The sequence below is a fragment of the Amblyomma americanum genome, chromosome 11, assembly GCF_052857255.1.
Source record: "Amblyomma americanum isolate KBUSLIRL-KWMA chromosome 11, ASM5285725v1, whole genome shotgun sequence".
NCBI lineage: Eukaryota > Metazoa > Arthropoda > Arachnida > Ixodida > Ixodidae > Amblyomma > Amblyomma americanum.
In genome coordinates, this window is record NC_135507.1 from 14,114,173 (window position 1) to 14,138,563 (window position 24,391).

Sequence of the window (24,391 nt, forward strand, 5' to 3'; positions counted from 1 at the left end):
CTGTACTGCTTTAACGATGGGGCAGTCCTTGACCTTTTCACTCCCATCATCTGCTCTAAAGCACGAAAAGGGTGCCCTTTTAAGATCTCCTGGCTGACCATATGCGCAGTTCATTCTCTGGATTAATGATTTCCTGATTTAGTAATTTACCCTTTCTCTTGAGCTACTACCCTTAGAATAAACTGGACCTGGCAAAGTGGTTATAAAAATGTAACTGCGACATTAGCGAACATGTCTTTAGGCTGGTGCGACCAGTGTCGCAATTGAGCAAGGTGCTCATTCGGACACATATCTTGCTGTGCTAAAGGCACAGGCCTTCTAGTGAGCGAAAATAAGCTGATCGTTCCACCGGCATGTGGAGGTATTAGCAGGGAGAATAACTTTTAATTTTTGTGGTACATCTTGCTCTTGTTAGGGGATGTGGTAGCTCTTCTTTTACTCAGGAAGTCCATCTACTAAGGTGATAAATTTTAAGAGCGTGCTGGACTGCTGGCAATTTCTGTTATGCTGGCTACTGAGACTGCAATTCTTTTTTTTTTTTTTTCATGAAGGATGCACATGCTGTGTGGATTCCTGATGTCACGGAAGCCACAGTGACTGCTGTCAACCACCGCTACCGGCTAGTTTCCATCGGGCTTGCAAAGTGAGTCTGCATTGCTACTTACCTCTCTCGTGGTTTGGGCATGCTGAAGTTATTTTTGTTTTTGCATCTCAGTCAGTGTTAAACACTTGAGTTATATCACTTAGAAGGACAAAAATCTGAGTTGGATAAATGCTTTTGCATGGTCTTCTTTGAAGCTGTGTTTGTGAAACTGCCATGCGCAAGAACAGAAGTATGATTGAGTTGGCATGTGTAACCTAGATGTAGTCATCGAAAAAAGAGTCATTTTGATTCCTGCCCGCTCAGTGGAAAAACCTCTAGTGCTCCTTTGTTTCCCCAATTGCATTCCAGCTGTGGTTTGCAAATCTGCAATCTGATGTGACATTTTCTGCGAAACACCATTTAAAATTAGCTGCTTTAATGTTTCTTGGTGCCATTTAAGCAGTAATAATCATTTGTGTAGATGCTGGCAGGACGGCGGAGAAATATAATAGCAAAACCCAGATGGAGATAGTCCTTGAGGAAAACCAATCGCTGTTTGCTTTTCAGTTGTCTCAAAATTACCTATGCTGAATTATGAATAGTTGGCTGAATTGCATGTGCAGCTATGTATATAATTTATTAAAAACTAATTTTTTCCTTTATCAGGGATCATATTGAAGTACACTAACAGCAACTTCAGTGAGTACCTAGTGGTGATGGCGACAGTAGAGAGTTTTGGTACTGTAGCCTTTGTGTTATAGTGAACCTAAGGGAAATTATGTGAGTGTGCCGCAGGCAACATATCCCCACAGAGAGTTTTAGTGTAGCGTTTCGAAAAACGTTAAACATAATCTACTTTAGAAGGAGGCGAAATGCTCTTTTAAAGTATTCGCCACTATTGCTAATCTGCCAAAATGGTAGGTTTTACAGCCGATTTATATAGTAGCATTTATTTCCGCCAGAAAAATGCTTGAGCAATGCCTCTGCGATTAAAATTAAGTGAATCAAGAAATGCTAGAACCATGGTGCCATCTAGTTAAGAAAATGCGAAGTACAAACCAATCAAGCAAGAATGCTTTCCAGCACACGACATGTTATGCTTGAAATGCTTCTGTAAATTTAATATACTAAATTGCCATGTAATATTGTTGAAATATACAAAACACTGTGACAAAGCTCGAAACATATTTCTGTGACATTCCAAGCAGTCGCAGACGGTTGCAGTGCAGCTGGAGGCCCCGATAGTCCTCAGCACACCACAATCGGGAATGTGTCTAAAAAAAACTGGAGTGAATTATGGCTTACACATTGTTGTCCAAGCAAGGCTAGTTATAGTAAAAGGCAACAACACCAGTAGTAAACTTGCCGACTTGGAACCGCTAGAACTGCTTATTCAGCTGAAGCAGATGACTCTTGCTTGGAAGGATGCCGCCACATTTTCGCACTAAGTGCACAAAACCACAACACCAACTTCTGAAAATTGTGTGCATATGCTAATGATATTTTTTCGTTACCATTCGTCACATGCGCACTCTGGACCTGTTATTCTGCTAAGCACGCAATCACGCAAAGCCTGCTATTCTAAAATTGTCTAGTATGTGCACTACTTCCAGATAAGATAGCCAGCGGTGGTCGCTGTTAACTGGGCCAACATAATTCCCACTGCTCTGCCAAGGGTGGCGACATCACATGACAGAGCAAGAATGCATTTCTTGCTAGATGTACCCCATATGAATGTATATATAGCACTTTGAAAGTATTTTGGCATCTAAAAAGATTAACGCATTGCATCCAGTGGCCAGGGAAGTATTTTGGCATCTAAAAAGATTAACGCATTGCATCCAGTGGCCAGGGGGCCGTTTTCTACCTGGATGAAGCCAGTGGCCAGTTTGTGGCCTCGCATCGGCTGTGCCTGTCACCCAAGGACTTCCCCGAGGCGGGTGCCGGTGCCGTGTCGCAACTGCAATGGACTCCAGATGGATGTGCCTTGGTCTTGGCTTGGGCCCGGGGCGGCTTCTCCCTGTGGAGCGTGTTCGGCTCCCTCCTGGCCTGCTCCCTCAACTGGGATGGCGGGCCGCCTGCCTGTATACATGCTCTGGTTAGCTTGGCAACCATTCTCCCCTGGCGGTGTAGTATAGTTTTAAAAATAGCCACACCATCTGCAGAACATTCCGCCAGGATTGTATTTTAGAAAATTTCAGGTTAACCAAATTGGAATTTTAGGGCTTACAGATTGTGATGCCAACTGAGGACATGCAGGAGAGCTGTCAGGTACTGCTAATTTTAAATTTCTTTGCATCTGCCTTCAGGTTAAAAGAAATAAACAGACAGAGAAGAAACTGTAGGAAAAATTCGAGCACAGCTATTGAGGTATTGGAATCGTAGACAATCCGCTCATGGAAGATGCAGCGCAGAGCAGTGCTTGGCAGGAGGGATGGCCGCCTACCCTCCTCCTCCGCTTTCCTTCTCATGTTCCTGCCATACCCTCATCCTCCGTTTTCCTCCTTGCGCTCCCTTCACTGTCACCCCCCTTTACTTTCATCCTCTCCTTTTGCTCGTTCATTCTGGCGGTTACAAGGCTGGTGCCGCTCAAACCAGGAACAGGCGCCTACTAAGAGCTGTGCTCTAAAAAGCTGCTAGACACAGCTTCTGCAAAACCGCAGCCCCCTTTCACTAGCAGTCGCTAGACAGCACAGCTTTACATGGAAACAGTACAGATGTATATTGTTTCTCACTGTGATGCTAAAAAGCAGTGTGGTGATTCTTTTGATTAATGGTAATGCATTTCTGTTAGCTGGATTCAGACCTCTTAGGGGATTTTTGTTTCTAGTTGAGTTTGTCATCTCGCACTACAGTGTTCATTCGTGTTCAGTCTGTCTTATAATTTTTAGGCTTTACTGAAATGCTGTGAACCATTAGTCCATGTGGTCACTATGTTTAGGCAGTACTTTACTAGTACTATAGACTAGTAAAAATTGTCTCACTCTCCCCTTTTTTGGTCTTTGCAAGGAACAAAAAACAATGAAGGGCTTAACCTTCATTAGATCGAAATGTTGGCAATGTAAGCACTACATATTGTTACTGTTTAAAAACAAGTTAAAAGGATACTTGATTGTGCGAAAACTTCGCTACTTTGTTACTTAAGACAGTGGATCACTGGCTGTGCCATCCGCAAGCATTAGATTGAAGGTTTGATGCCTGGTCTTAGAAGCCACATTAGGTGAAGGTGAAATGAAAAAGGGACATTGACAACAAATAGGAGTTGTTATGTATCGGTACGGTATCACATTTTATTCACAGAGAGACCACTCTCTTTGAAAACGGAGCTTTAATAAGCTAGGAAAGACCAAAAATCAAAATGCAGGTGTTGCCATTGCCGACCGATTTTGCGCGTTAAATGCGCGCGTCGACGCTGATTTTTGGGCATAGATCTTGAAGGCTACGCTACACCACCATTCACTTCAAAGCGATGGCAATCCATCCTTTTAGCTAGGACATCGCTAGTTTGAGTTGACTGACTGAGCGGTTTATAATTCTAAATTTCACACCAATAAATGTGTCTTGCTGCAGGACAAATGGCAACGGGGCCAGGAAAAGCCCAAGAATCGATTTTTAGTGAAAACAGTATTTGGTGGGAGTTGTTTTCAGTATCTCTTTATGATGTTCAGTAGTCATTAAAATGTTTGCAGCATTTATCTGGAGCCCATCTCTATCATGTGCTTCGTGGCTGAGGTGTAGCCTTAGCCGTGTAAAAGTCTATCAGTTTCATCGCTGCTTTTTAAACCATAGATTCCTTTACCTTGTCCTTGTGGTGGTAACAAAACCTGCAATATGCACAACGAAGGCACAAACAGTGTGCATTATTTGCGGCACGATGTGCACTATCTGCCACAGGAGTGGGGCAGCGAGGGATACCAGCTTTGGATGGTGTCATCCCCAAGTGACCGTCCCGAGCAGCGAGACGTCATGCTCATGAACTTCGTCAAGAGTGCTTCCACCGTCAACCCGGGACCCGTGAGTAGAAGCGTCAGAAAGTTCTTCGCTTGCTTGGTGCTGCTCTGTCCCTATATCTTAAGTTTTTGAAAAGTGTAGGGTGGTGCTCAGACGATGGAAAGAAGATTTGTACATTTCACCATTATTTTTAACTAGCAACTGGGTGTTTCTTGTCAGGCTTCTTATTCCTTGCAGACAGATTACTGTCAAACACTTACCGTGCTTCTCAAATTCTCTGCACCTATGACTTTTGCATGTTATGTATGCAAATGTATGAAATCTTTCATGGACAAGGACGCAGACAAGGAAACAGGTTGTGCACTTACTTACTATTTTTTTATTTGGCTTTGTTTAGAAGTTTCCTCATATGCTGTCTTCTTCCTCGTGTCCCTGTCTTCAGCTTCCACTGCCGCACTTGTTTCTTGAATAGTGAGCACATAGACACATCAGGGGCTGACCTCAAGCATAGTCATGGAAGGAAGTATCTAATGAGAGGATTGGTCTACATTGTGTCGCAACTCGTTAATCTTAAGGAGCTGCAGGGCAAGAAGGGCATGATTATGTGGTGACAAGAGTTAGTGATGACGAAGACAAAAGTAGTGAGAGCAATGACTCTGCTTAGGTGAGGAATTCTCGGATATGTGCAGGGATGGCAGTGCAGTTGAAAAGCACTGCTACATGTTTGCTTCTACTTCCCGAATGGGGTAAGGAGTCACTTTTTATTGTATGAATAAACCATTTACTTAACGTCATTAATTGATTCACAGGAGCTTGTTAGGCCAACTTATGTTAACTTTTTTGAAATGGAGCACTGACACTTTGATACCCCGGGTTGCAGTGTGGTGGTGTTCGGCAAGTCCTGCTGCAAGGTGCTGACAGGGTGCTGGTCAGTTCAGAGTCTGACCTGGCAGACCGGGACACGCCCTGGCCTCAGGACGGTTGCCGGGGAAACAAGCACTGGACGGTTGAGCTGGTAAAGTGCTTATGTTGCATCTCCTCATGTTGTTCTTGGTCTTTAGATGTGCCCTGGTGTAGGTTATGGCAAATTTTTATCGTGGAAACATTTTTTCATTCCAATGCTGTAGAACACCATTTCTTAGTCGTTCCGCACTTTTTTTTTTCTGCGCACAGGTTCCACACACATACCTGGCAGCCAACTGGCCGATTCGGGTGAGCAACTGCTTTTACAAGTTGCAGCACTGACTAAAAACATGTATTTTTGGCTCAGCGGCTTTCGTGTTCGACTGCTGATTCCAAGGTCGCGGTTTCAAATCCCATCCGCTTCAACCACATTTTCATTGGAGGTATGCCAGATGGTCTAAATTAGTATGGAGCTCTCTGCCAGGGTGTCTCTCATAGCACATGTGCTGCTTCGAGACATTAAACCCGCAATTTGCAATTGTATTTGTGGGCTTGAGACGTATTGCCTTACCACATAATTTTTAATCTTAATTTATTTGCAGTACTCCGCGATAGATGCTGGTTGCCACCACGTCGCAGTAGCTGGCCGTGGGGGCTTTGCCCACTGCTCACTGGCACATAACAAGTGGAAGTTCTTCGGCAATGAAACCCAGGCAAGTGGAGTCATTTTAGCTCATGTCCAGTGAGCAGTTTTTTACAGTGCTGCTGTATAAAGCAGCTGCTGTTAAAGCAGGAGTGTTGTCGTTATTTTTCTCAGTCATATTAAGCACCATTTACAAGGCTCATGTGAATGTTTTTCAGATATTACAGCAAGCGCGTAAAACATTTGATGTTCGATTCATGTTGATGGCAAATTTCTTACAGGAGCTCTTTGTAATTGCTACAGGCTACAGGCATTTACTGTCATGCTGGCTAATCAGTTTGATGTTTTATTGAACAGCCATTGTAATATAATTAACCCATCGTAATATGCAGTTGTGTTTCATTTATCACCTAGGAGCAAGACTTTGTGGTGACCGGTGGTCTTCTGTGGTGGGAGTCACTCATCGTGCTTGGTTGCATCAACCTTCGTGACGGCTCTGATGAGGTGCATTGCATTCCGCTCTACGCACAACATGCCTGTCATTTTTGCCTCAGACATGCTGCTCTCTATTATGTTCCCAACATTTTCAGGGGATGACTACCAGTTTACATTGTATATTCTGAATTCCATGCCCACGTTTCACTTCCAGGGAATGTTGCGAGAAATTAAGTTCATTGTCAGACTTTAAAATTTTGCCTATTATTGAGGCACGTTCTCCACTCGAATTATTGATGGGCATGCAGCATACCTGTCTTCGACTAACTGCTGTAACAGAGTTGCATATACTGAAAGCACTGAGATATGCTTTTGACATATGCTTTGTATTCACTTGTGGTTGGGTTATAATTCATCTTATTTAGCGTTAAGGAAAAGACAACAGAAAAGGAGACGGTGAACACAGTCCGATGTTCGTCTTTTTTGTTGTCCTGTCCTTTGTGCTAAATAAGATATGTGATGTCAAAATACCAACTAACCCAACAGTTAACTCTTTTGAAGGTTATGATTATCTTCTAGCCATTGATGATAACTGCTATCATAGTCTTAGCAGTGTATGACAAGTCATCATGTCTGCGTGTTTAGTCAAGTTTGATGTGCAGTAAGTGTCATAAAGACTTGGCAAGCAAGTTGTTTCAAGTATCAGTACAGGGATTATAGGCAGGAAGAAAAGGGCAGTATGTTGTGTGCACAGCAGCGTATAGAAATATATTTGCCCTCAGATGACCGTTTACATGAAAAAGCAAAATGTGGGAAACCATTCTGAACCTTGCTGTGAATAGGTTAGCATGAATTTCGTAGTATCTTTCACTACAGACAGCACTGCATCACATGCTGTTTTTTTCATCACTTTCTATTTACTTATTTGTTTATTTATTTAACTTCTAAAGGCCGTGATGTTAGGGTATTTTAGGAGAGGGGGTGCAACACGAAAACTGTCTAGTGTTTTGAGTTTGGGGGGGGGGGGGGAACAAACTGTTAAGATGGCGACATAGGTGAACTGAAATGGTGATGGTGATGGACGATCGACCCTCTGCATTGGCCGAGTCTGCGCATTTCCCATTGCCATGTGTTCTCATATTGCATAAATGGTGGCTGTATTGGCTAGTATGTGTCTTAGTTGACAACTTTTGCTAATTTAAGACGGTGAATATGCGAGCATGCGAATTGCCATCAGAAAAACTGCAGCCAAGTGGTGAAGCCGAACATGCCTCTGCTGGATTGCATTGGCTCTTTGTGTTGCTCTGCTGCAGCATACGCAAGGCACAAAACTTGTGCAGGAATTGCAATCCAGTGTAGCAAAGTATGGATGGAGTGGTTGAAAAAAATATACCGAAGTGCAGGATTTTTTTTTTTTTTTCATTAATGAATTGCCTGCACATGACGTAATCACATGATCCACAGGTTGAACTGAGTTTTGCAGCATGTGCTGCGTAACTGCTGTTGACTGCCGTTCAACGGAATGGCAGTCTGACAGACCACAGACTCTGTCATCATGGCAGTGGCTGCTGTCACGAGTGTGCACTCCTGGTCCTCAGGTGCGGTTGTATCCACGATCATCCAAACTCGACGACCTGTTTGTGCGGGTTCTGCGCATGGATGCTCAGGTGTTGCAGCTTGCACTCTCGGAAGATCGGCTGCTTGTTTTTGCCTCCAACAGTCGCCTGGTGCTCCACCGCATCAGTCACAATGGTGAGCAAAAACAGTGGGCTTAGCATTCCAAGTGCTACGTTGTCAAGGGTTGTGCGCCGCATGTTAGTGCGTGTCTTAGGCATTCCCATCCTTGTCAACATGAGAAGCAGTCCACCACTGTTGCATCCCGGGTTCTAATACAAATACCACACTGTGCACGGATTTTTCTAGGGATCTTCTTTTTCGTTGCGAGCTTTTCTCTCACTCAGAAAAAAAATTTTTTTTAGAAGAAATGCGCTGTCTAGAAATTTGTTCTTAACATCACCTACCCAGTGGTGTATGCTTATTAATACGTGAAGCACACTGTGATGCAAGGAAATTTTTAGGCTGTTCATTTCGAACTGCTTTTTTAGATGCTGTACCGCTGCTTTTGAAAAGCCAGTCTGCCTAATGCTGATGTAAAATTCATTTAAAACTAAGGAGTCTGCCCTTTCATGGGATTTTGTAATAAGCAAAAAAGTAAAACAAAACTCTCAACAGTACAAAACAAAGGGTTTCCTTGATAGCAGAATCATGTCTTTATTTCACCCTATGACTGAGCCCACACCAGGATCTCTTTGTAGTGTTTGTTTCTGTTTTGGTGATCATTTGCCCTTTGTGTGCCTTTCTCCCTTGCTACGTTTGTGGGACGGACCAAAAGCAGGGCTGGAACGTCTCCAGGAGCTGGACCTGTCAGCCCTGGTGCCGCACCCGCTATGCGTGGTGTCGGCCACACTGGTGCAGCTGGGGGCGCGTGGCCCTTCCAAGCTGGCTGTGCTGCTCAACGTGGCTGGGCGGCTAGTGCTGCTGCAGCAAGACCCTGCTGCAGCCCCGTCCCTGGCCCCGCCTCGCGGAGCCCCACCCCCGCTGCGCCAATGGAGTGCACCCACCGTGCTTGCGTTCTGTGTCGAGCGGGTGAGCCGGAGTGATTCGGTGCAGACATTGTAATGTGCCTCAAGAGACCTTACCTGCAACTGGTGCCACTTGTTGACTGGCCATACAGCGCAGGTGGTCGGATCATTATAGACCTGTGTTGGCAGAACAGTGTGTGTATCTATGGCAATGGGTTGCTGGCTGCAAACATTGACTTCGGTCATGGGAACGGAGAACCAATGTGATGTTATGTGAACAGTTTCTCTGATCTACTATAGAGTTTATCGAGAAAGTTTAGCGGGCATGTCGCAGGGACACCGTTAATTGTTCTCGCATTTTCAAGTGGCACCAGCGTTTTCCCAGAGAAAGGTAGAGAAAAGCATCTTTAATGGAACCCCGAGTCCGGTGCTGTGATTCAAGGGCAGCTCTGACAGGCTTAGTAAGAGGCACAAATTTTTGTTTGTGAGGTCCCTATCAGTGAAGTCTCAACAAATGCTGTTGCAATGTTGTGCCATATATATTAGTTTAGAAGGTAGTGTTGATGGCATGCTAGCAGATGTTTTGTTGAAGCTTTGTTATTGAAAGTTAGGATTGATAATAGTCTCGGGAAGTTTACTAACCTGGTGCTGGTGTTTTTTTTTGCCACTGCTCCTTCCCAGGTTTGGGTGGCTGAAGGCTGCCCTGACTCTCGAATGCCACATCTTACCCAGGCACTGTGGATTGCCTGTGGTGTTCATGGCATGCAGGTATGTCTCTCGTACGCCATACAGTAAGTTTTTGTGGCAGCTGTTCTGTAAGAAGAGCATTCTGCGGAGTAAAAGGCATTGCTTGCGGCTGTGCAATATGTTGTAACACAAAGACTTGAGTTCACCTGCTGTTTCTACAACAGTGTTTTGCCGAGGCAGACCTGAGCCATAATAAGGGAAATATGGATGCGGAAGTTGTTTCATTCATAGGGGCAGGGTGCGGCCCAGCCATTATTGCCACCTGTGCACAAAGGGGGCCGATAGCTCTGTGAGCTTTCTCTTCTAATTCAAATTTGTTGCTTCCTCGTGTGATATTTTAGCATGAAAAAAAACTGCTGCTATGGTTAAGGCTCCTAATTTCACATGATTCCTAAAAAAAAAAAAAACGCGGATTCAGGCATTTTGTGCAGAATTGTGTGTTTGCAGCCACATTCTCTTTTTTGGTGTTGTTGTTACGAACCAGTACGAGTGACAGTATGGTGAAAAAAAATTTCTAATTTACCTTATTTGCAAGAATATAACACGAGGGGGAAGTTTGAGATTTCAGGAAAGTATTGAATGGAATATTGCGATTGTAATGCAATCTCAAGCTGTTCAAACCAAAAATAGCCAAGTGTCCCCCTCAAGAAACACAGATGGCATGCTGAAATATGGAAGCAGTGGATACGTCTTTCTTATTTAAGAGGAAATGCTTCAAATGTGCATGCCACAATTGAGTGAAGCCGAGCCTCCGATGCTTTAATGCATGCAGCCTGCCACGCTACAGCAGCCGCCATGCTGCCGCAACTCCGTGCTTCAAGCCGCCCAGTCCTGTGCTCATTCGCTTTCTTCATTTTTTCCTGCTCCGCTGAGTGCTTTCAATGCCTTCTCTTGCTCAACAACCTGCACCACCTCCTTTCCACATTCACAGCCACCTTCTCTGCATTTGCACGACAGGCGCTTTGCCCCAAGGGCGTTAAAAAGTTTGCTTTTCCTATCGGTTCTCAAGCCTGGTGGCGAACGTCACTTTAACACCCTGAAAAGTTAGGGGAGGGGAAAAAAATTCGCACTATATTCATACAACCTTGGTTACGAATGTAAAGCGAAGGGCACTCTGAAGCATCATTCGATGTTTCCTGCTGAATTTCACGGACTCTTTGTCCTCAATTCGTGGAATTAAAAATTTCCACCGTAGATAGTTAGGGGCCTTAGCTAGGATTACTAATTGCCAAACGTTGAGGTGTGGTATTTGGGTTCAATGTCCCAAAACTGTGTGTGGGCTGCAAGAGGCGCTCTGATGGAGCGGCTGATATTAATTTTAAGTTTGATGTTTTTTATTGGGCACTGATATGGCATAGTGCATAGGTGTTTTCAAATTCAAATATTGCCTCTGTCAAAATGCAACTACTGCTATCAGGAGTCCATCCTATGGCCTCGAAATCGGCAGCCGAACACCATAGGTGCCGAACAACCTTTCTGAAGTTACCATTATTGTCGGTCATTTTTATACATCCAAAGAGCTCTGGGTAGGTTGCCTTGATAATCATGTCTAACAGCACATCACAGTCCTTTTGAAGGATTTATCAGCCCTAAAGGTTTAGCTGTTATCTATACGTACATGGCCCCCATATGCAGAGTGTGAGTTAGCAGAATCAGTGAGTGGTATGTCAAGTTTACATGTACGTATTCCCTTGCGCCCTTTGCTCGAAATAGGTCTGGCTTCCACTGTTCCCGCCTGGTGACACCGCAGGTGCCAAGCATGCGTTCATGGCCAAGCGCATCATGCTGCCGATCGCCGTCCACATCTATCCCCTGGGTGAGTCAGAACTGTAGGAGGAAATGGGCACCGATTCTGTAATGTGCCCCACGCTGTGTTTAGCCTTCGCACAGGCACATAGTCCATCATGCCTGCATTTTAGTTCAAGTCCAAATGCCATGCGTGGGACCACTTCTCAAACTATCTTGATAACCTCTAGTCATGCTGAAATGTACGAGGGCATGTTTTAAAGAAATGGAAAATACGGGCCCGCTGCACAGCGCAGGCATTTGTTCAAACACCGATTAGCATGCCTTTTGCTGTTGGTGCTGGGAAGTTTGTTCATTTTCTTTCTTTCTTCTCTCTTTTCTTCCTTTCTCTCTCTCTCATTATGTCTTTCCTTCCTCTTTTTCCTGTGTCTCTTCTCCTTTCGTCCTCCATCCTTTTCTTTTCTTTCTTTCTTGCACTCATGCTTGAGAAGCCCAGCTTTATGACCTTCTTTGTATGTAAGTGTAACTGTTTTGGGCACCAAAGGATATGGACAGAAAGCACACGAAACAGACTTTGTCCCTTTGCTTCAGTAGTCAGGTGCTGGTATTGTAAAAAAGAAGGGGGGGGAGAAAGAAACTGCAAAGCTAGCAGAAAGGTTTCTTTCCTGGCTCGACGATTTGGTGTGTGTGTGTTTAACTACAAGTTAACGGGTTTGACCTCAGCCAAAACAGCCGCATTTCTTCTATGGAGTGATATGTAAAGTCTTTTCTGTGCTGAGCATTTAACGCACATTAAAGGACCCCCGGTGGTTGAAATAAATTCGGAGCCCTCTGCCATAGAATCAGTCGTAACCAACAATATTGCTATGCCGTGTAAAAATTCTGTTAATCTGTTGTTGTTTTTCTCTCTTCCTCTGCAGTACCAGGAAACATGCGACTCGCAGGGGTTGTGTTTCATTCTCTTTCTTTTTCTTTTCTTTTAAGCTGTGCTCTTCGAGGAAGCTGTGGTGCTAGGTGCAGAGAGTGACACGGCACTGTGCGGGAGTGACCCATTTCCCCTCTGTGTCGTATCAAAGTCGGTGAGTCTGCAGTTCTCAAGGAGGGCTGCTGCTTCTTCACGAATTGGGAAACTGCACTTTAGTCCTTGTGTAGTGTGCACAATACTGCATAGAGTTCCCATTGAGCAGATTATCGCATCTATTGAATTTGCGTGCAGCGAACATAATGTAGGAAAAGCTGCGTCTCCCCTGCACTGCGCAGGACTCGCTTGTCAGTGCACTTAACGGATGGCATCGTTCACGACTCTTGCAGAATCTTGCTGAAACCTCGTCATTTAGAAGCTGTCTGAAACAAGGTCCCTACGGTAGCGTACATTAGAATCCCGTTACAGGGAACTCACGCATAGTAAAAATATAGATATAGATTTAGAAAAATGAATCTACACTCCTGTTTGGCCTTTCATAGACAACTGGACGTTTTCTTGTTCATTGTAAAGACATCTGACACTCTGGACAAATAGAGTCAAGTTGGCCTGTATCGATGAGGTACTGCATTCTAATCACAAAGAGGCCACTTTCGCTGTAAATGGAGCTTTCATAAGCTAGAAAAGTCCAAAAAATAGGGGTGTGCGAATATTGAAATTTTCGAATACGAATCGGATACAAATATTGTCGCCGACAAATGTAGGGCAGCACGAAAAGGGGCTTTTTTAATCCGAAGGCCAGAAACCCAGCAGCGCGCGTTCGAACGGGAACGTCCTCTTCTTCGCTCTCACACGAGCCCAGTAATGCCGCTCGGCCGCATGGCGGCGCTCGCAGAATGTGAGCAGTGTGGCAATATGAAGAAAAAATGGCTTCGAATATCGAATCGAATATCGAATATCTGTTCAGTACAAAAAATTTCAGAAAATGATGAACAAGCAAATGTTGCCCTTAATTTTTTCAATATAGTGTATGGTCTTTGCTACTAAAATGAACAAAACTAGACTGCCTTAGTACCGTATAAAAAAACATGATGTGCACAGAAATGCATACAACTTGATTAGACTGCATAACAGTATCCAAACTGTAATTAGGTCATGCAAAACAAAATCCATAAAACGACAAGATTGGCAACCAAGAATAACATGATGACTAGTAAAATCTCATTCATTCAGAGTTCAAGGGACCGGAAGAAATGCCTGGATCATCCGAAGGCCTCAATTTATAAAGTTATTGCCCCCCCCCCCAAAAAAAAAAAAAAACTTGCCGAAAATGCGAAGCTGTAGTAAGACCTTATGAGGCGGCTCCATCGCGTTAACACCTGTACGCCCGTGACGAGCCGTCCGTTTTGGAGTGCAGGAAGAACACAAATTGCAGGCGGCAAGGGCCGGAGGAACACACATGGGCCTCTCGGAATGGCGAGGCGGTTTCTAAAAAAGGAAAAATAAATCACCTGCGACGCACCAGTCGGCATCCGAAAGCCGTGCGGAGCTGGGATTTGACTACTGGCGAATGCGCGGGCTGAGTTGCAGTTGCCAGTGGCAGCAGCGAAGCTCAGAAACTGAAACTGTGCGGCCAGGCTATTTATTTGACCTAGCGACAGGGGCCTTCCGATCGTTGTCGCGCCTGCCGTTACGCTCACTTAAGAGGTGCTCGGGGTAAAAAGCACCATGCAATAGGCGGGATTTTTACAGGATCGCTTTCCCTATTGTGACAACTCGACGCGCCCCTTCAGGAGGCTCCCGCGAAATTCCGCAAGTAGGCTTTCCCGCATTGTGTAGTGTTCAAAACGTGGTGGCGGAGGTCGCGCTCGGAGAGTTATGAAGGCGACAGGACGCATTCTTCGGGTGTGGCCATTAAATATGTAACCTATTACGGAAGGATTAAAAAAGCGCGATTTCGCGTTGCGATTGTTCGAAGCGGGCCGTCGGGCATCTTGGTCGCAGCACGTGTGATATGTGAGAAAGCCCATTTGGCGGAATTTCGCACGAGGTCAAGCCTAGCGGCGTCGGGATGCGATCGGTCCGCGTGATAAACGACGGAGAAGGAAGGGAATAGAGCCTCTGCATTGTTTTCCTGTAATTTTTTACTTATCGGCTAATTTGCCCAGGTATTATGGTTTTGCCACGGTTGAATTTATGAAAGTCTGCGCAGTATACGATCGCTGGCGAGTATTCGGGAATTTTCAAATATCAATTTCTCGAATACGAATCGAATATCAAACATATTCGATTCGTATTCGAAATTTCGAATATTCGCACACCCCTACCAAAAAACGAAACACAGGTGCCGCCATTACCAGCTGATTTCCCAAGTAAGATGTGTGCGTCGACACGGAATATATGGCACAGTTCCCAAATGCTATGCTACGCTGGCTGCCATACACTTCGGAAAATCTTTAAATCCAATTTTCTCTGGGATAAATGCGCCTTTTGCTGCTGGAAAAACGTCAACGTATCCAGAAAGAGCCAGAGAATATGTTTTTGCAGAGAACAATAATTGGATGGTGTTGCCCTCCGTGTCGCTTTAATAAAGAAACAGTTATAGTAAAGTGCGTTTGGTCACGGCGATTTACTCCTCATGGAATGATGACATGACGGCACATGCACAGTCCAGAGCATATCGAACAACAGACCGGTAACAGCGCATTTGCAATGCTAGCTGTCCGAGGCAAACGGGCATTGGAAGAGATAGATAAAACGGCGCTCTTTGAGATGGCTCAACCACCTACCGTATTTACACAACTGTAAGTCGACTCGAATGTAAGTCGACCCCCCCAAATCGCATGGCCAAAAAACCGCATCACGGCATCACGTGGTACGTGATGCCATGATGCTTGGGCGTGGCATCACGCCCAAGCGGAAATCACCTACCCGCACACAGCCGCCAGGGAGACTCTCTTCACGCGCCCTGTTGGCATAAGTCCTCGCCCATCCGCCGGAGCAAGTCCTTAAATGGCTTGCTAATGCCAACGTCTGGCGGTTTCAGCTGCCCTGTTAGGACCGGGATACATGCGACGTTTTTTCCGACGATGTTCACGTGGCAGAAAACGTCGTGGCGGCGCGACGCCCGGCCGGAGATACATGGAGCGAAAAAGCGGCAGCCCGCCGCCGCGTATCTCAGCGCGAAAGCAATGCGATCAACAAGTGGCAAATACCATTGAGCGAGGAGCTCTTTGAGAGCGGCGACGCTGACTTCTCTGTCAGAATAACGAAATTGTTCATTTAGACACCACTGTACTGATTGCAGCACGCGTGCATAGATATCTAAAAGGTTTTGCATGCTCGAATGCATGCGGTCGCGTAGCTTTCGACGCCCGCTCAGCCGTGGCTACCATCGGCTGCGGTTTTCTTCGGCACCTTCGCTTCAGGGAGGAAAAGTGGGCATTTCAATCCAAGATTCGCTCGTGTTCTCCAAAAAGTGACATTTCATGTCTCGTGAAGCGTTTATTTTCACGATAATAACATTTTCGTGCAATAAACACAGCAGTGCTCGTCGGCCATGGCGGCCATGTTGGCGGCGGCGGAGGCGGCCAAACCGGAAGAGCGGGCTTTCTGCGCTGCTATTGGCTTGCTCTGGCTGCCGCTTCCGGTCTCGCCGGACGCCGCGCGTTAATATCTGGCGGGGCCAGATGGGCGGCAGCGAGCGTTTTTTTCGAGGCCGGGCGTCAAATGCGCGCCGTCGGGCGAAAATCGCCCAGAAAACGCTCCATGTATCCCGGCCCTTAGACCGCCAGGATTCACCAGCATATCTGTATATTGTTTTCGTAGCTTTGTTTTCACTTTCGCAATAAAGTGGCCGCGAAATGAGTCCAGCACGAGGAGGTTCGGATTGCGATCTTTGAGGGATGCCCCTGGCCTCAAAAGCCACACCCAACGGTACCAATCAATAACTAAGTCGTCCGTCATAAAGCTTTTTTCATTCACTCACACAATCACACCTTTCGGGAACATTTCCAGTGGCATAGTTTTTCTTTTGAAGACGATGTACGGTCGGAGCTTTGTGCCATCTGCCAGGCATGATAGCATAACAGTGAACCGAAGTTTCTCATTTCCTGTCGTGAGAAGCTTATCCTCGCGAGCTCCCCTCACACTCACTGTTGTGTTGCTCGTCATGCGAAGTAGACGGGAGTCTGGTCCGCATTGCCGATTTAGCCGAGCAGGCATCGCCGCGAGTCGCAGAGCTTGAGATAGGGCCTATGGAAGGCAAGAAGTTACTCCTCGTAAGCAGCAGGCAGCTTCTTGCATACACTAGTACGCCAACGAAGAGAGAAGCCAGCCCTCTTTATAAATTTCGAAGCCCAAGCCCTGCTGGCTTTGAAGTCTGTTCGGAGTATCCCAGCTTCTGCAGCGAAGACCTGGTCTTGTTGCATGATCATTTCGCATGTCACTGGAAGGGACCGATCACGTATTTCGGTGACATACGCTGCAAGCTTGACCTCCAGCTCCAGAAAGCATCCCGACTTCGGCCCACGGAAACCTCTTCGCTTGGAGTTATAGTCGAAAATTCTGTCTCGCTGCTTCCGCCACTCCTGCACCAGCCGTTCAGAAACGTCGAACTTGCGGCCTGCCGCTCAGTTGTTGGTTTCTTCGGCGTAAATGATGGCCTCCCAATTGAACGCTGTAGTGAATGAGCGCCGAATGCTTTTCGAACCTAGAGAACTCATGGCGAAGCACACGGCCGGCAGTCGAGTCAAATGCACCACCAAACAAAAAGTGGTCAGTATCGGGACATCGGCTCTTCCAGCAAACATCGGCATTTCCCAGAAGAGCCGCCGATACATGTATAATCATCTATCCGCCGTATTACGCAGCCAACTGAAATAGTGGCTTTTCCATCAGCTAGCGACACTCCCGGACGTTGGCGCAGATTCAGTGATTGGAACAGCGGCCCTTCCTTAAGTATCGATACTCCTGGAGTGAAATGAAATGAAAATGGTTTTTGGGGAAAGGAAATGGCGCAGTATCTGTCTCAAATTCCAGTGGAAACCCAGCCACAAGGGAAGGGATAAAGCAGGGAGTGAAAGAAGAAAGGAAGAAAGATGCCGTAGTGGAGGGCTCCAGAATAATTTTGACCACCTGGGGATCTTTAACGTGCTGTACTGACATCACACAGCATGGGCACCTTTGTGTTTCACCTCCATAGAAACGCTGCTTCCGCGGCCGGGTTTTAACCCGTATATTGTGATCAGTAGCACCCTAACCACTGAACCACCGTGGCGGGTAATGGTGTGCACAGTAAAACTAAAGAAATGAAAAATCCTTGCCAAAAAGCCCGAGGAATACCTGAATGTTGCGCTTGGAGCCGTAGAGCAAACAAAAACTTGTAACCTCACAGTAGCGTCCCTGATAGATCTTTTTCTTGCTTTTATTGGCAGTGCAAAGTTTCGTTTCGATTGTAAGTCAACCCCCCCCCCCCAACTTCGGAATTTTAAATTTCAAGAAAAAGGGTGGACTTACAATCGTGTAAATACGGTAGCTGGTCAGCTTGTAGGAGAAGCCAACTCTGCGACAGCCTTTGGGCTGTAGGGAGAAAGTGCACAGCACAGCACGCACAAGGTAAAAAAAAAAAATTTGGAGGATGCTTAAGCTTAAAGACTGAGACTGAGGTGTTTCCAAGGAGTGCATGGAGCATTGCCAAGGAGTGCATGGAACAGGAGGCCTGGTGGGTTGGACAAATTAAGGAAAGGACGCCTGTCCACTGGAACTGGGCTGTAAGGGAGTGAAAATGAAATTAAAATTGGTTTTAAGGAAAGGAAATGACACCTGTCTCACAATTCTGGCTGGACAGGGTACCCCCCATAAGGGAAGGAAAGGAGGAAGCGGAGGAGTGGGAAGAAGAGGATTTTTCGCACATGGCCCCTGACAAATAAATAAAGGCTAGCCTTGAACGAGGGGTATGGTATGGGGGTATGGGTCGTTGAGAAAGGGAAGGCAATAAACGAGCAGAGATAAGTAGGCAGGGGATAAAAGGGCTGACCACTTACAGGACTGGAAACCGCACAGCATGAAGCAGGGCAGCATGAAGTAGAGGTGCGATGGCACTGTGTGGGTGGTTTTTCTGCTCTCAGTTACCGCTTTGATGACACTGAGGGCATGGAATATGCTGTCTTCACACAAAGCTGTAGTTTTCTCATCAACTCTTGACTCCTCTCTCATGACATATTCATGTCTGCCTTATATTCATGCAAATACGGTACTTCGCAAGAGAGACGCAATTGAAAAAGTAATGACATAAAATCTGAGTGCTAAAAATAAATAATGTGTGCATAATGGGATGATGGAGCAGGAAGAAAGGCATTTCTGTGTTTGTCTTATAACCAAACACTACGTGTTTAGTAATCAGCCAAATTACTATACATCATCCTTAAAGCCATGCCATCAGCAACAACTGATATAGTAAAGTTTTTTGCTGCTCTGAGCTACTTGACTACGGAGGGAAAAAGTAGCTAGCTGCAGTAGGGTAACCGTTCTGATAAATTATTGCTTTCATCGTCTTTCAGAGTCAAGTCTACCTGCACCTGATACTGCGCCAGCTGCTCTGCCGAAAGTGAGTTTGGGCTGGAACGACCTTATTCTGCATCATGTGAGCTGTGTCATATTTTACGTGTGGCAATTTTGCTTCACCGCCCATTACAACTTCTGTAATAGCCAGCCATCTGGATTGCATCAGCTCACCACTAAATGCTCACACAACTGTCACTTGTTGCAAACTATGCATTATACTGGCCTTTACTAATGGCACCAATATGATGTAACTGTTTGCTACATTTTGCACGTTAGATGCCTTCTTTATATTTTTAAAGATTCTGCTGGGACCACCGCTTCCATTTTTAAAAACAGGATTGACTTACAGTCGCCACGAAAAACCTATGACAGACTTTCTTATCACTAGGCTCAGACCGCCCTTCATGACCTGTATAGTGTGCATTTGGGCAATAGTCCACTATATGTGCTTTGTCTTCAAGCGTTACAGAGGATTCTGAGGGGGACGCAAGCAGCTCATTGTAATCGTAGTTTTCACTTACGTTTGCGCTTACCGGCCATTTGTTTGCAAAGCCATACACATGCTGCATGTAGGAAAAGCTGTGGTGACTTATCTGAATACCCACCGCCTTCAAATGTTTCTTCTGGGCTGCTAGTTACGAGCCTTAAGCCTGGGGGGCATCCTGATGCCTTTTGATTCCATTGCAGATGTGCTGAGCATGCAGCTGTTATGGTGAAAAGAAAGAAATGTGTGGAGGAACTGACTGACAGAATTTTTTTGCGGAGGTGTACAGGCCTGCTCATTCACCTACCCACCCAAGAGCCCCCTCGTACGTCCTGAGAAATAAATGTGAGATAACTGTGCTGTCATAGGAAATTCGTTAAGGGCACGCCACTTACGCTTTTCGAAGATGAGGGCATGACGGTGAAATTTTGGCAGCCTGGTCCTCTGGTTAAATGCTTTTGGGGAAAAGAAGCTATGCTTGAAAGAATCGCTGTTCTAAACACAGCTCCAGTGTGACTAGCCGGCAAGTGTGGTGGCAGTAGTTTGAGACGACACCCTGTTCTTCCCTGTGGCTGCAGCCTGGGCTACCATGCGTGGGAGATAGCGCGCAGCTGTGCCGAGCTGCCCTACTTCCACCACTCGCTGGAGCTGCTGCTGCACGAGGTGCTGGAAGAGGAGGCCATGTCGTCGGAGCCCATTCCTGGTATGGATGAGCCAGTGCGGCCATTCCGGCTCACCTGCTCTTCCACTGTGTATGCAGAGTAACAGATTGCGTACCAGGGGAGAGAAAATGGGGAGGGTGGCCAAGGCTCGGGACGTGCGGGGAGGACACTACAAAAGGCTGATTGGAGGCATCCAAAAGGAGGAGGCCTTTTTCCTGCAGCAGTGAACTTGGCCGGGCCGCTGATGATGATGATTGAAATGGTGGTGGTAGCCTGGCTCAGGGTCTTGCACTAGGGCTGCATGTGTACCGTATTTTGCGGACTCTACATGTTTAAAGGCTGAAATTTTATGTGGTGCATACTATACATAACTCAATTTTAAAGATTTTTTGTCGTATGCGAAGAAGCTTAGCGTGGCTGTCAAAGTAAAAACAAAATGGGGCCCGACTGCGGCTGCGACATTTTGTCGCGCTAAATCACATAGCGATATCCGCCCCAATATGCAATCAGCTTCAATTTGCAAGCAAATGCGGCTGACGGTACTCAGAGTGGCTGCTTCTCAGTGCTTGGATTTGTGAGCACATGTGGAAAAGCTTCAATGAATAACGCCTGAGATGGTGTTGTCCTTCTTGAAGAATGGTTGCGATGGCTACAAAAAGAGGAGGAGCCTTTCTAGCAGCATTCAAGCTCAGTGAGGTGGAGCGTGTGCAAGTAGTCAAGTTGAACCAACCAGAAAAGAAGTTGACATCAATGAAAAAAGTGCACAGATGTCGGCTGTTTCCCTGAAACACCTGAAGAAAATCTTGGCTGCTTCCCTGAAGCATCAGTGGACAATCTAAGAAACTAATTTCCAGCCAAAACTGGCCCCCCACAGACTATACACTGGGTGCGGGCGATCTAAGCAAAAACATTTTATTTTTGGCCAAAATTTGCCCCTGTGTACTATACACCGGGTTTGGACTATAGCCCAGAAATTACGGTACACCAATGCAGGGAGATGAACCAGAAAAAGGAGTGGGGTGGAGACAGGTCTTGCAGTTATGTCACTATCTGTGGACACTTGAACAGCATGACCAGCATAGAGGTTATTGATTTATTGTTTAAGTGGGGTAGCTCGGAGGGGCTTCTTTTGAGATGGAGGCACTATCTCTGTCTCATTTCAGTTCAACATTGGCCTACATAACCAAAATGCATGTACAATCTGCTCATGAAAAAATGTGGTTTGAGTCATTGACCTTATCTATCTAGTTGTAGCATTCTTTCTTCGGAAAAAACAGCACAAGCATTGAGATTTTGTGTACGTGCGTGCGCGCGTGTGTGGGGGGGGGGGCTGTATTGTTTTCTTAATCCTATTTCATAACTTTGTCTCTTCTTGGCCTCTTATTTTGTACATACCTCTGTTAATGCTTTTGTGGTTTTATTATTCAGGTATTCAATGGCACATCAACCCTGTAAGGTGCCATGGTAGCAGAAACACAAATTCAATAAAGAAAGAAAAAAAATTGCTGCAGCCAATGTGACTGCATTAGAACTCAGTGTAGGTATATCTTTTAAATGTTGACAGACAGACAGAAAAACTTTATTGAAATGTTGACTGTCGGCAAGGACTGGTTCGTTGCACTTGTTTAATCCGTAGCTCCTACTGCAATAAGCAACGTTGCATAGATGGTCTGCTTCATGTTTTGAGTGTTGCCTTCTTAGAAGCAAGCTCCTCTTAGAGTGATGGAGACCTCATCTGTTAGTGACAGGTGACCAGCTTTTGTAATCACAATGCACTGCCAGTTATCAACTGCTTATTTCAGTCTTACCCCTTTTTTTTTTCTCTCCTCCATGCACAGATGCACTGCTTCCTCGAGTGATCGACTTCATCCGCGAGTTTCCGGTGTTCCTCCAGACGGTGGTGCAGTGCGCGCGCAAGACGGAGCTAGCCCTGTGGCCTCACCTGTTTGCGGCCGTGGGGAACCCGAAGGACCTCTTTCAAGAGTGTCTGTTGCAGGGACAGCTGGACACGGCAGCATCATACCTGCTGGTAACTGTTGCACTCTTCCAGCACATATAGCTTGAGAAAAAAGTGGATGCAAGCTTGGATGCAGCACTTCTGGCAAATCAGGCTTCAAATTTTAGTTGTAGCATTACAAGCATTACGTTAAGTGTCAATATGTACTACAGTTTTTGCGTTGGTTTGCTGGTTCTGAGGCATCCAGCTCAAATCTGGTTTCCATTGCATCAAGCTTGATTCTGCAAGTTTTGATGCACCAAGTTTGTCTTTATGCGGTGTTTTTTATGCATTTGGCTTCAGAATGTTTCAGTTTCAGTGTGCCAAGTTTTATTCACGAGTCTCAGCACCTCAATGTTTAGATGTAACATGGTCCAGTGCACTACAATAAAGCCCCATTTTTCGGATCCAACAGTACTGACGAAAACATCCTAATTAACTGAATGCTGAATTAGCAGGGAGACTGAAAAAAAAGATAAGAGCCTCCCATCAACGTATTTATTCCTTGAAAAAAAATCTTTAATCGTTGATTGCTTAGTGGAATGGGTTTGCATGCCAATATAACTATTTTTAGCAGCTTCATGAAATGGTTCAGTGCACGCACGCTGTTGGGTGAGTCAACATATATGTTGTCTCGGATGCTCAGGGCATCAACAGCTTCCCCCTTCCACACACACACGACGTAAAATGTGAAATGATTACAGGCGCCATCATAACTCTAAGGACGCTGACAGCACACTCCGCATTGCATGCAATGAAAACAAAGAATGCAATGATGGAACATAGCCCAAAACAAAAAAACGCGTCTCGTCACACCTTCTCGGGTAATGATCACAACGGCGATTGTGGCGCCTTTATTTGTCGGTTGGACACTAATGCTACTGGTGCTACAATATTACCCTTTTTGAGTCACTCACTCACCGTCAACGCACCATTTCCAGCACACTGTACAGACATGCGTTCAGCTGTCTTGTCCTAATTATCTGAAATGCAGTGGAATTTCTTCGAATAAGCAAGAGTGTCACACCGTAGGATTGTGGAGGATATGGCTCTGCATTATGTACATATACTGCACTAGGGGCCTGACGAGAGTGCACATTTATTCATTCACAGCTGTCCAAATCTGAATGTAAGCGTCTTCCCTCTCATGGCAGGTCCTGCAGAACCTGGAAGTGCCGCTTGTGAGCCGGCAGCACGCAACACTGTTGTTGGGAGCTGCTCTGGATGGCGCTCACTGGGCGCTGGCACGTGATCTTGTTCGGTTCTTGCGGGCCATCAACCCTGAAGCTGAGTCCTCATCACCTCCACGGCCCTCAGCTGGACCCTCAACGTAAGTAGCAGAATTTTCCGAAGCGCATTAGTTTGATTTGAGATAACACTGTGTCACACACATCCAGAAATTAATCGTATGCCCAGTGCTTCAAGGAAATGCATCATTTTTCTGGAAGTTTTAAAGCAGCTTTTTGCTGTATACTTTTACTCATTAATGAATTTACAATCAGGTCATTAAGTGACTGTAGCGCCACCGCTTCTGCACTTGCAAGGAAGACAAAACTCCACCTTGGGGGCTTCCCCTGAAACACTTTACCGAGACAAAAAACCTGGAGCAGAAGAGAATCAGAAAGCATCTGGTGCCCAGCTCAAACAGCAGCCTTCTGCACAGCTCTTCGGTGATTGCCACACTGCCTCATCCATGGCCAGGCTTGTTCAGCAGTAAATGTGGCTGATCTTTTTGCAGCACCACTGTGCATCACATGACCATTCATTCGATCTAAGCAGTCATTTACAAGAGAAGCCCTGCCACGCTATGTCTAAAAAAAGATTGCCAGAGAAAAAAAATAAAATGCTTTTTTCACTTTTATAAATTTGCTTCTAGTCAGTATATGCTATCTTAGGTTCTGTTAAGAGCTCTTTCTGTGCTCCTTGATATCTTCAAGGGCACTAGGCTTGTCTGCAGCTAAGCACTAGCAAATTTAAAAGCCAGGTCTTCTGAGTTCGACCTGCATTACTTGGTTATTTTTTTGTCGTGTTTGTCAGTGAACTTATTTTGAACTCTGTGATGTCAGTGCACGTTAAAGAACCTCAGGTGGTCGAAATTATCCAGAGCCCTCCACTACAGCGTCCCTCATAGCTTGAGTCGCTTTGGAAGGTTAGACCCCATAAACCAAACCAA

General features: G+C 45.7%; 1 protein-coding gene across 2 annotated transcripts in view; it reads left to right on the forward strand.

Annotated features, from left to right (window-relative positions):
* Nucleotides 1-24,391, forward strand: part of Rich (Guanine nucleotide exchange factor subunit Rich) — a 41,212-nt gene that overhangs the window by 9,060 nt on the left and 7,761 nt on the right. Inside the window, exons 7-22 of one of the 2 annotated variants that reach the window (XM_077644129.1) lie at nt 552-643; nt 2,429-2,681; nt 4,478-4,597; nt 5,415-5,549; nt 5,708-5,746; nt 6,040-6,150; nt 6,495-6,584; nt 8,114-8,267; nt 8,908-9,161; nt 9,779-9,865; nt 11,558-11,660; nt 12,575-12,669; nt 19,073-19,119; nt 20,139-20,263; nt 22,061-22,251; nt 23,373-23,548. In XM_077644129.1, coding sequence (XP_077500255.1) covers nt 552-643; nt 2,429-2,681; nt 4,478-4,597; nt 5,415-5,549; nt 5,708-5,746; nt 6,040-6,150; nt 6,495-6,584; nt 8,114-8,267; nt 8,908-9,161; nt 9,779-9,865; nt 11,558-11,660; nt 12,575-12,669; nt 19,073-19,119; nt 20,139-20,263; nt 22,061-22,251; nt 23,373-23,548 — 2,072 coding nt within the window. The remainder of the gene's footprint in view (nt 1-551; nt 644-2,428; nt 2,682-4,477; nt 4,598-5,414; nt 5,550-5,707; nt 5,747-6,039; nt 6,151-6,494; nt 6,585-8,113; nt 8,268-8,907; nt 9,162-9,778; nt 9,866-11,557; nt 11,661-12,574; nt 12,670-19,072; nt 19,120-20,138; nt 20,264-22,060; nt 22,252-23,372; nt 23,549-24,391) is intronic. The other variant, XM_077644130.1, reaches the window with a different exon arrangement.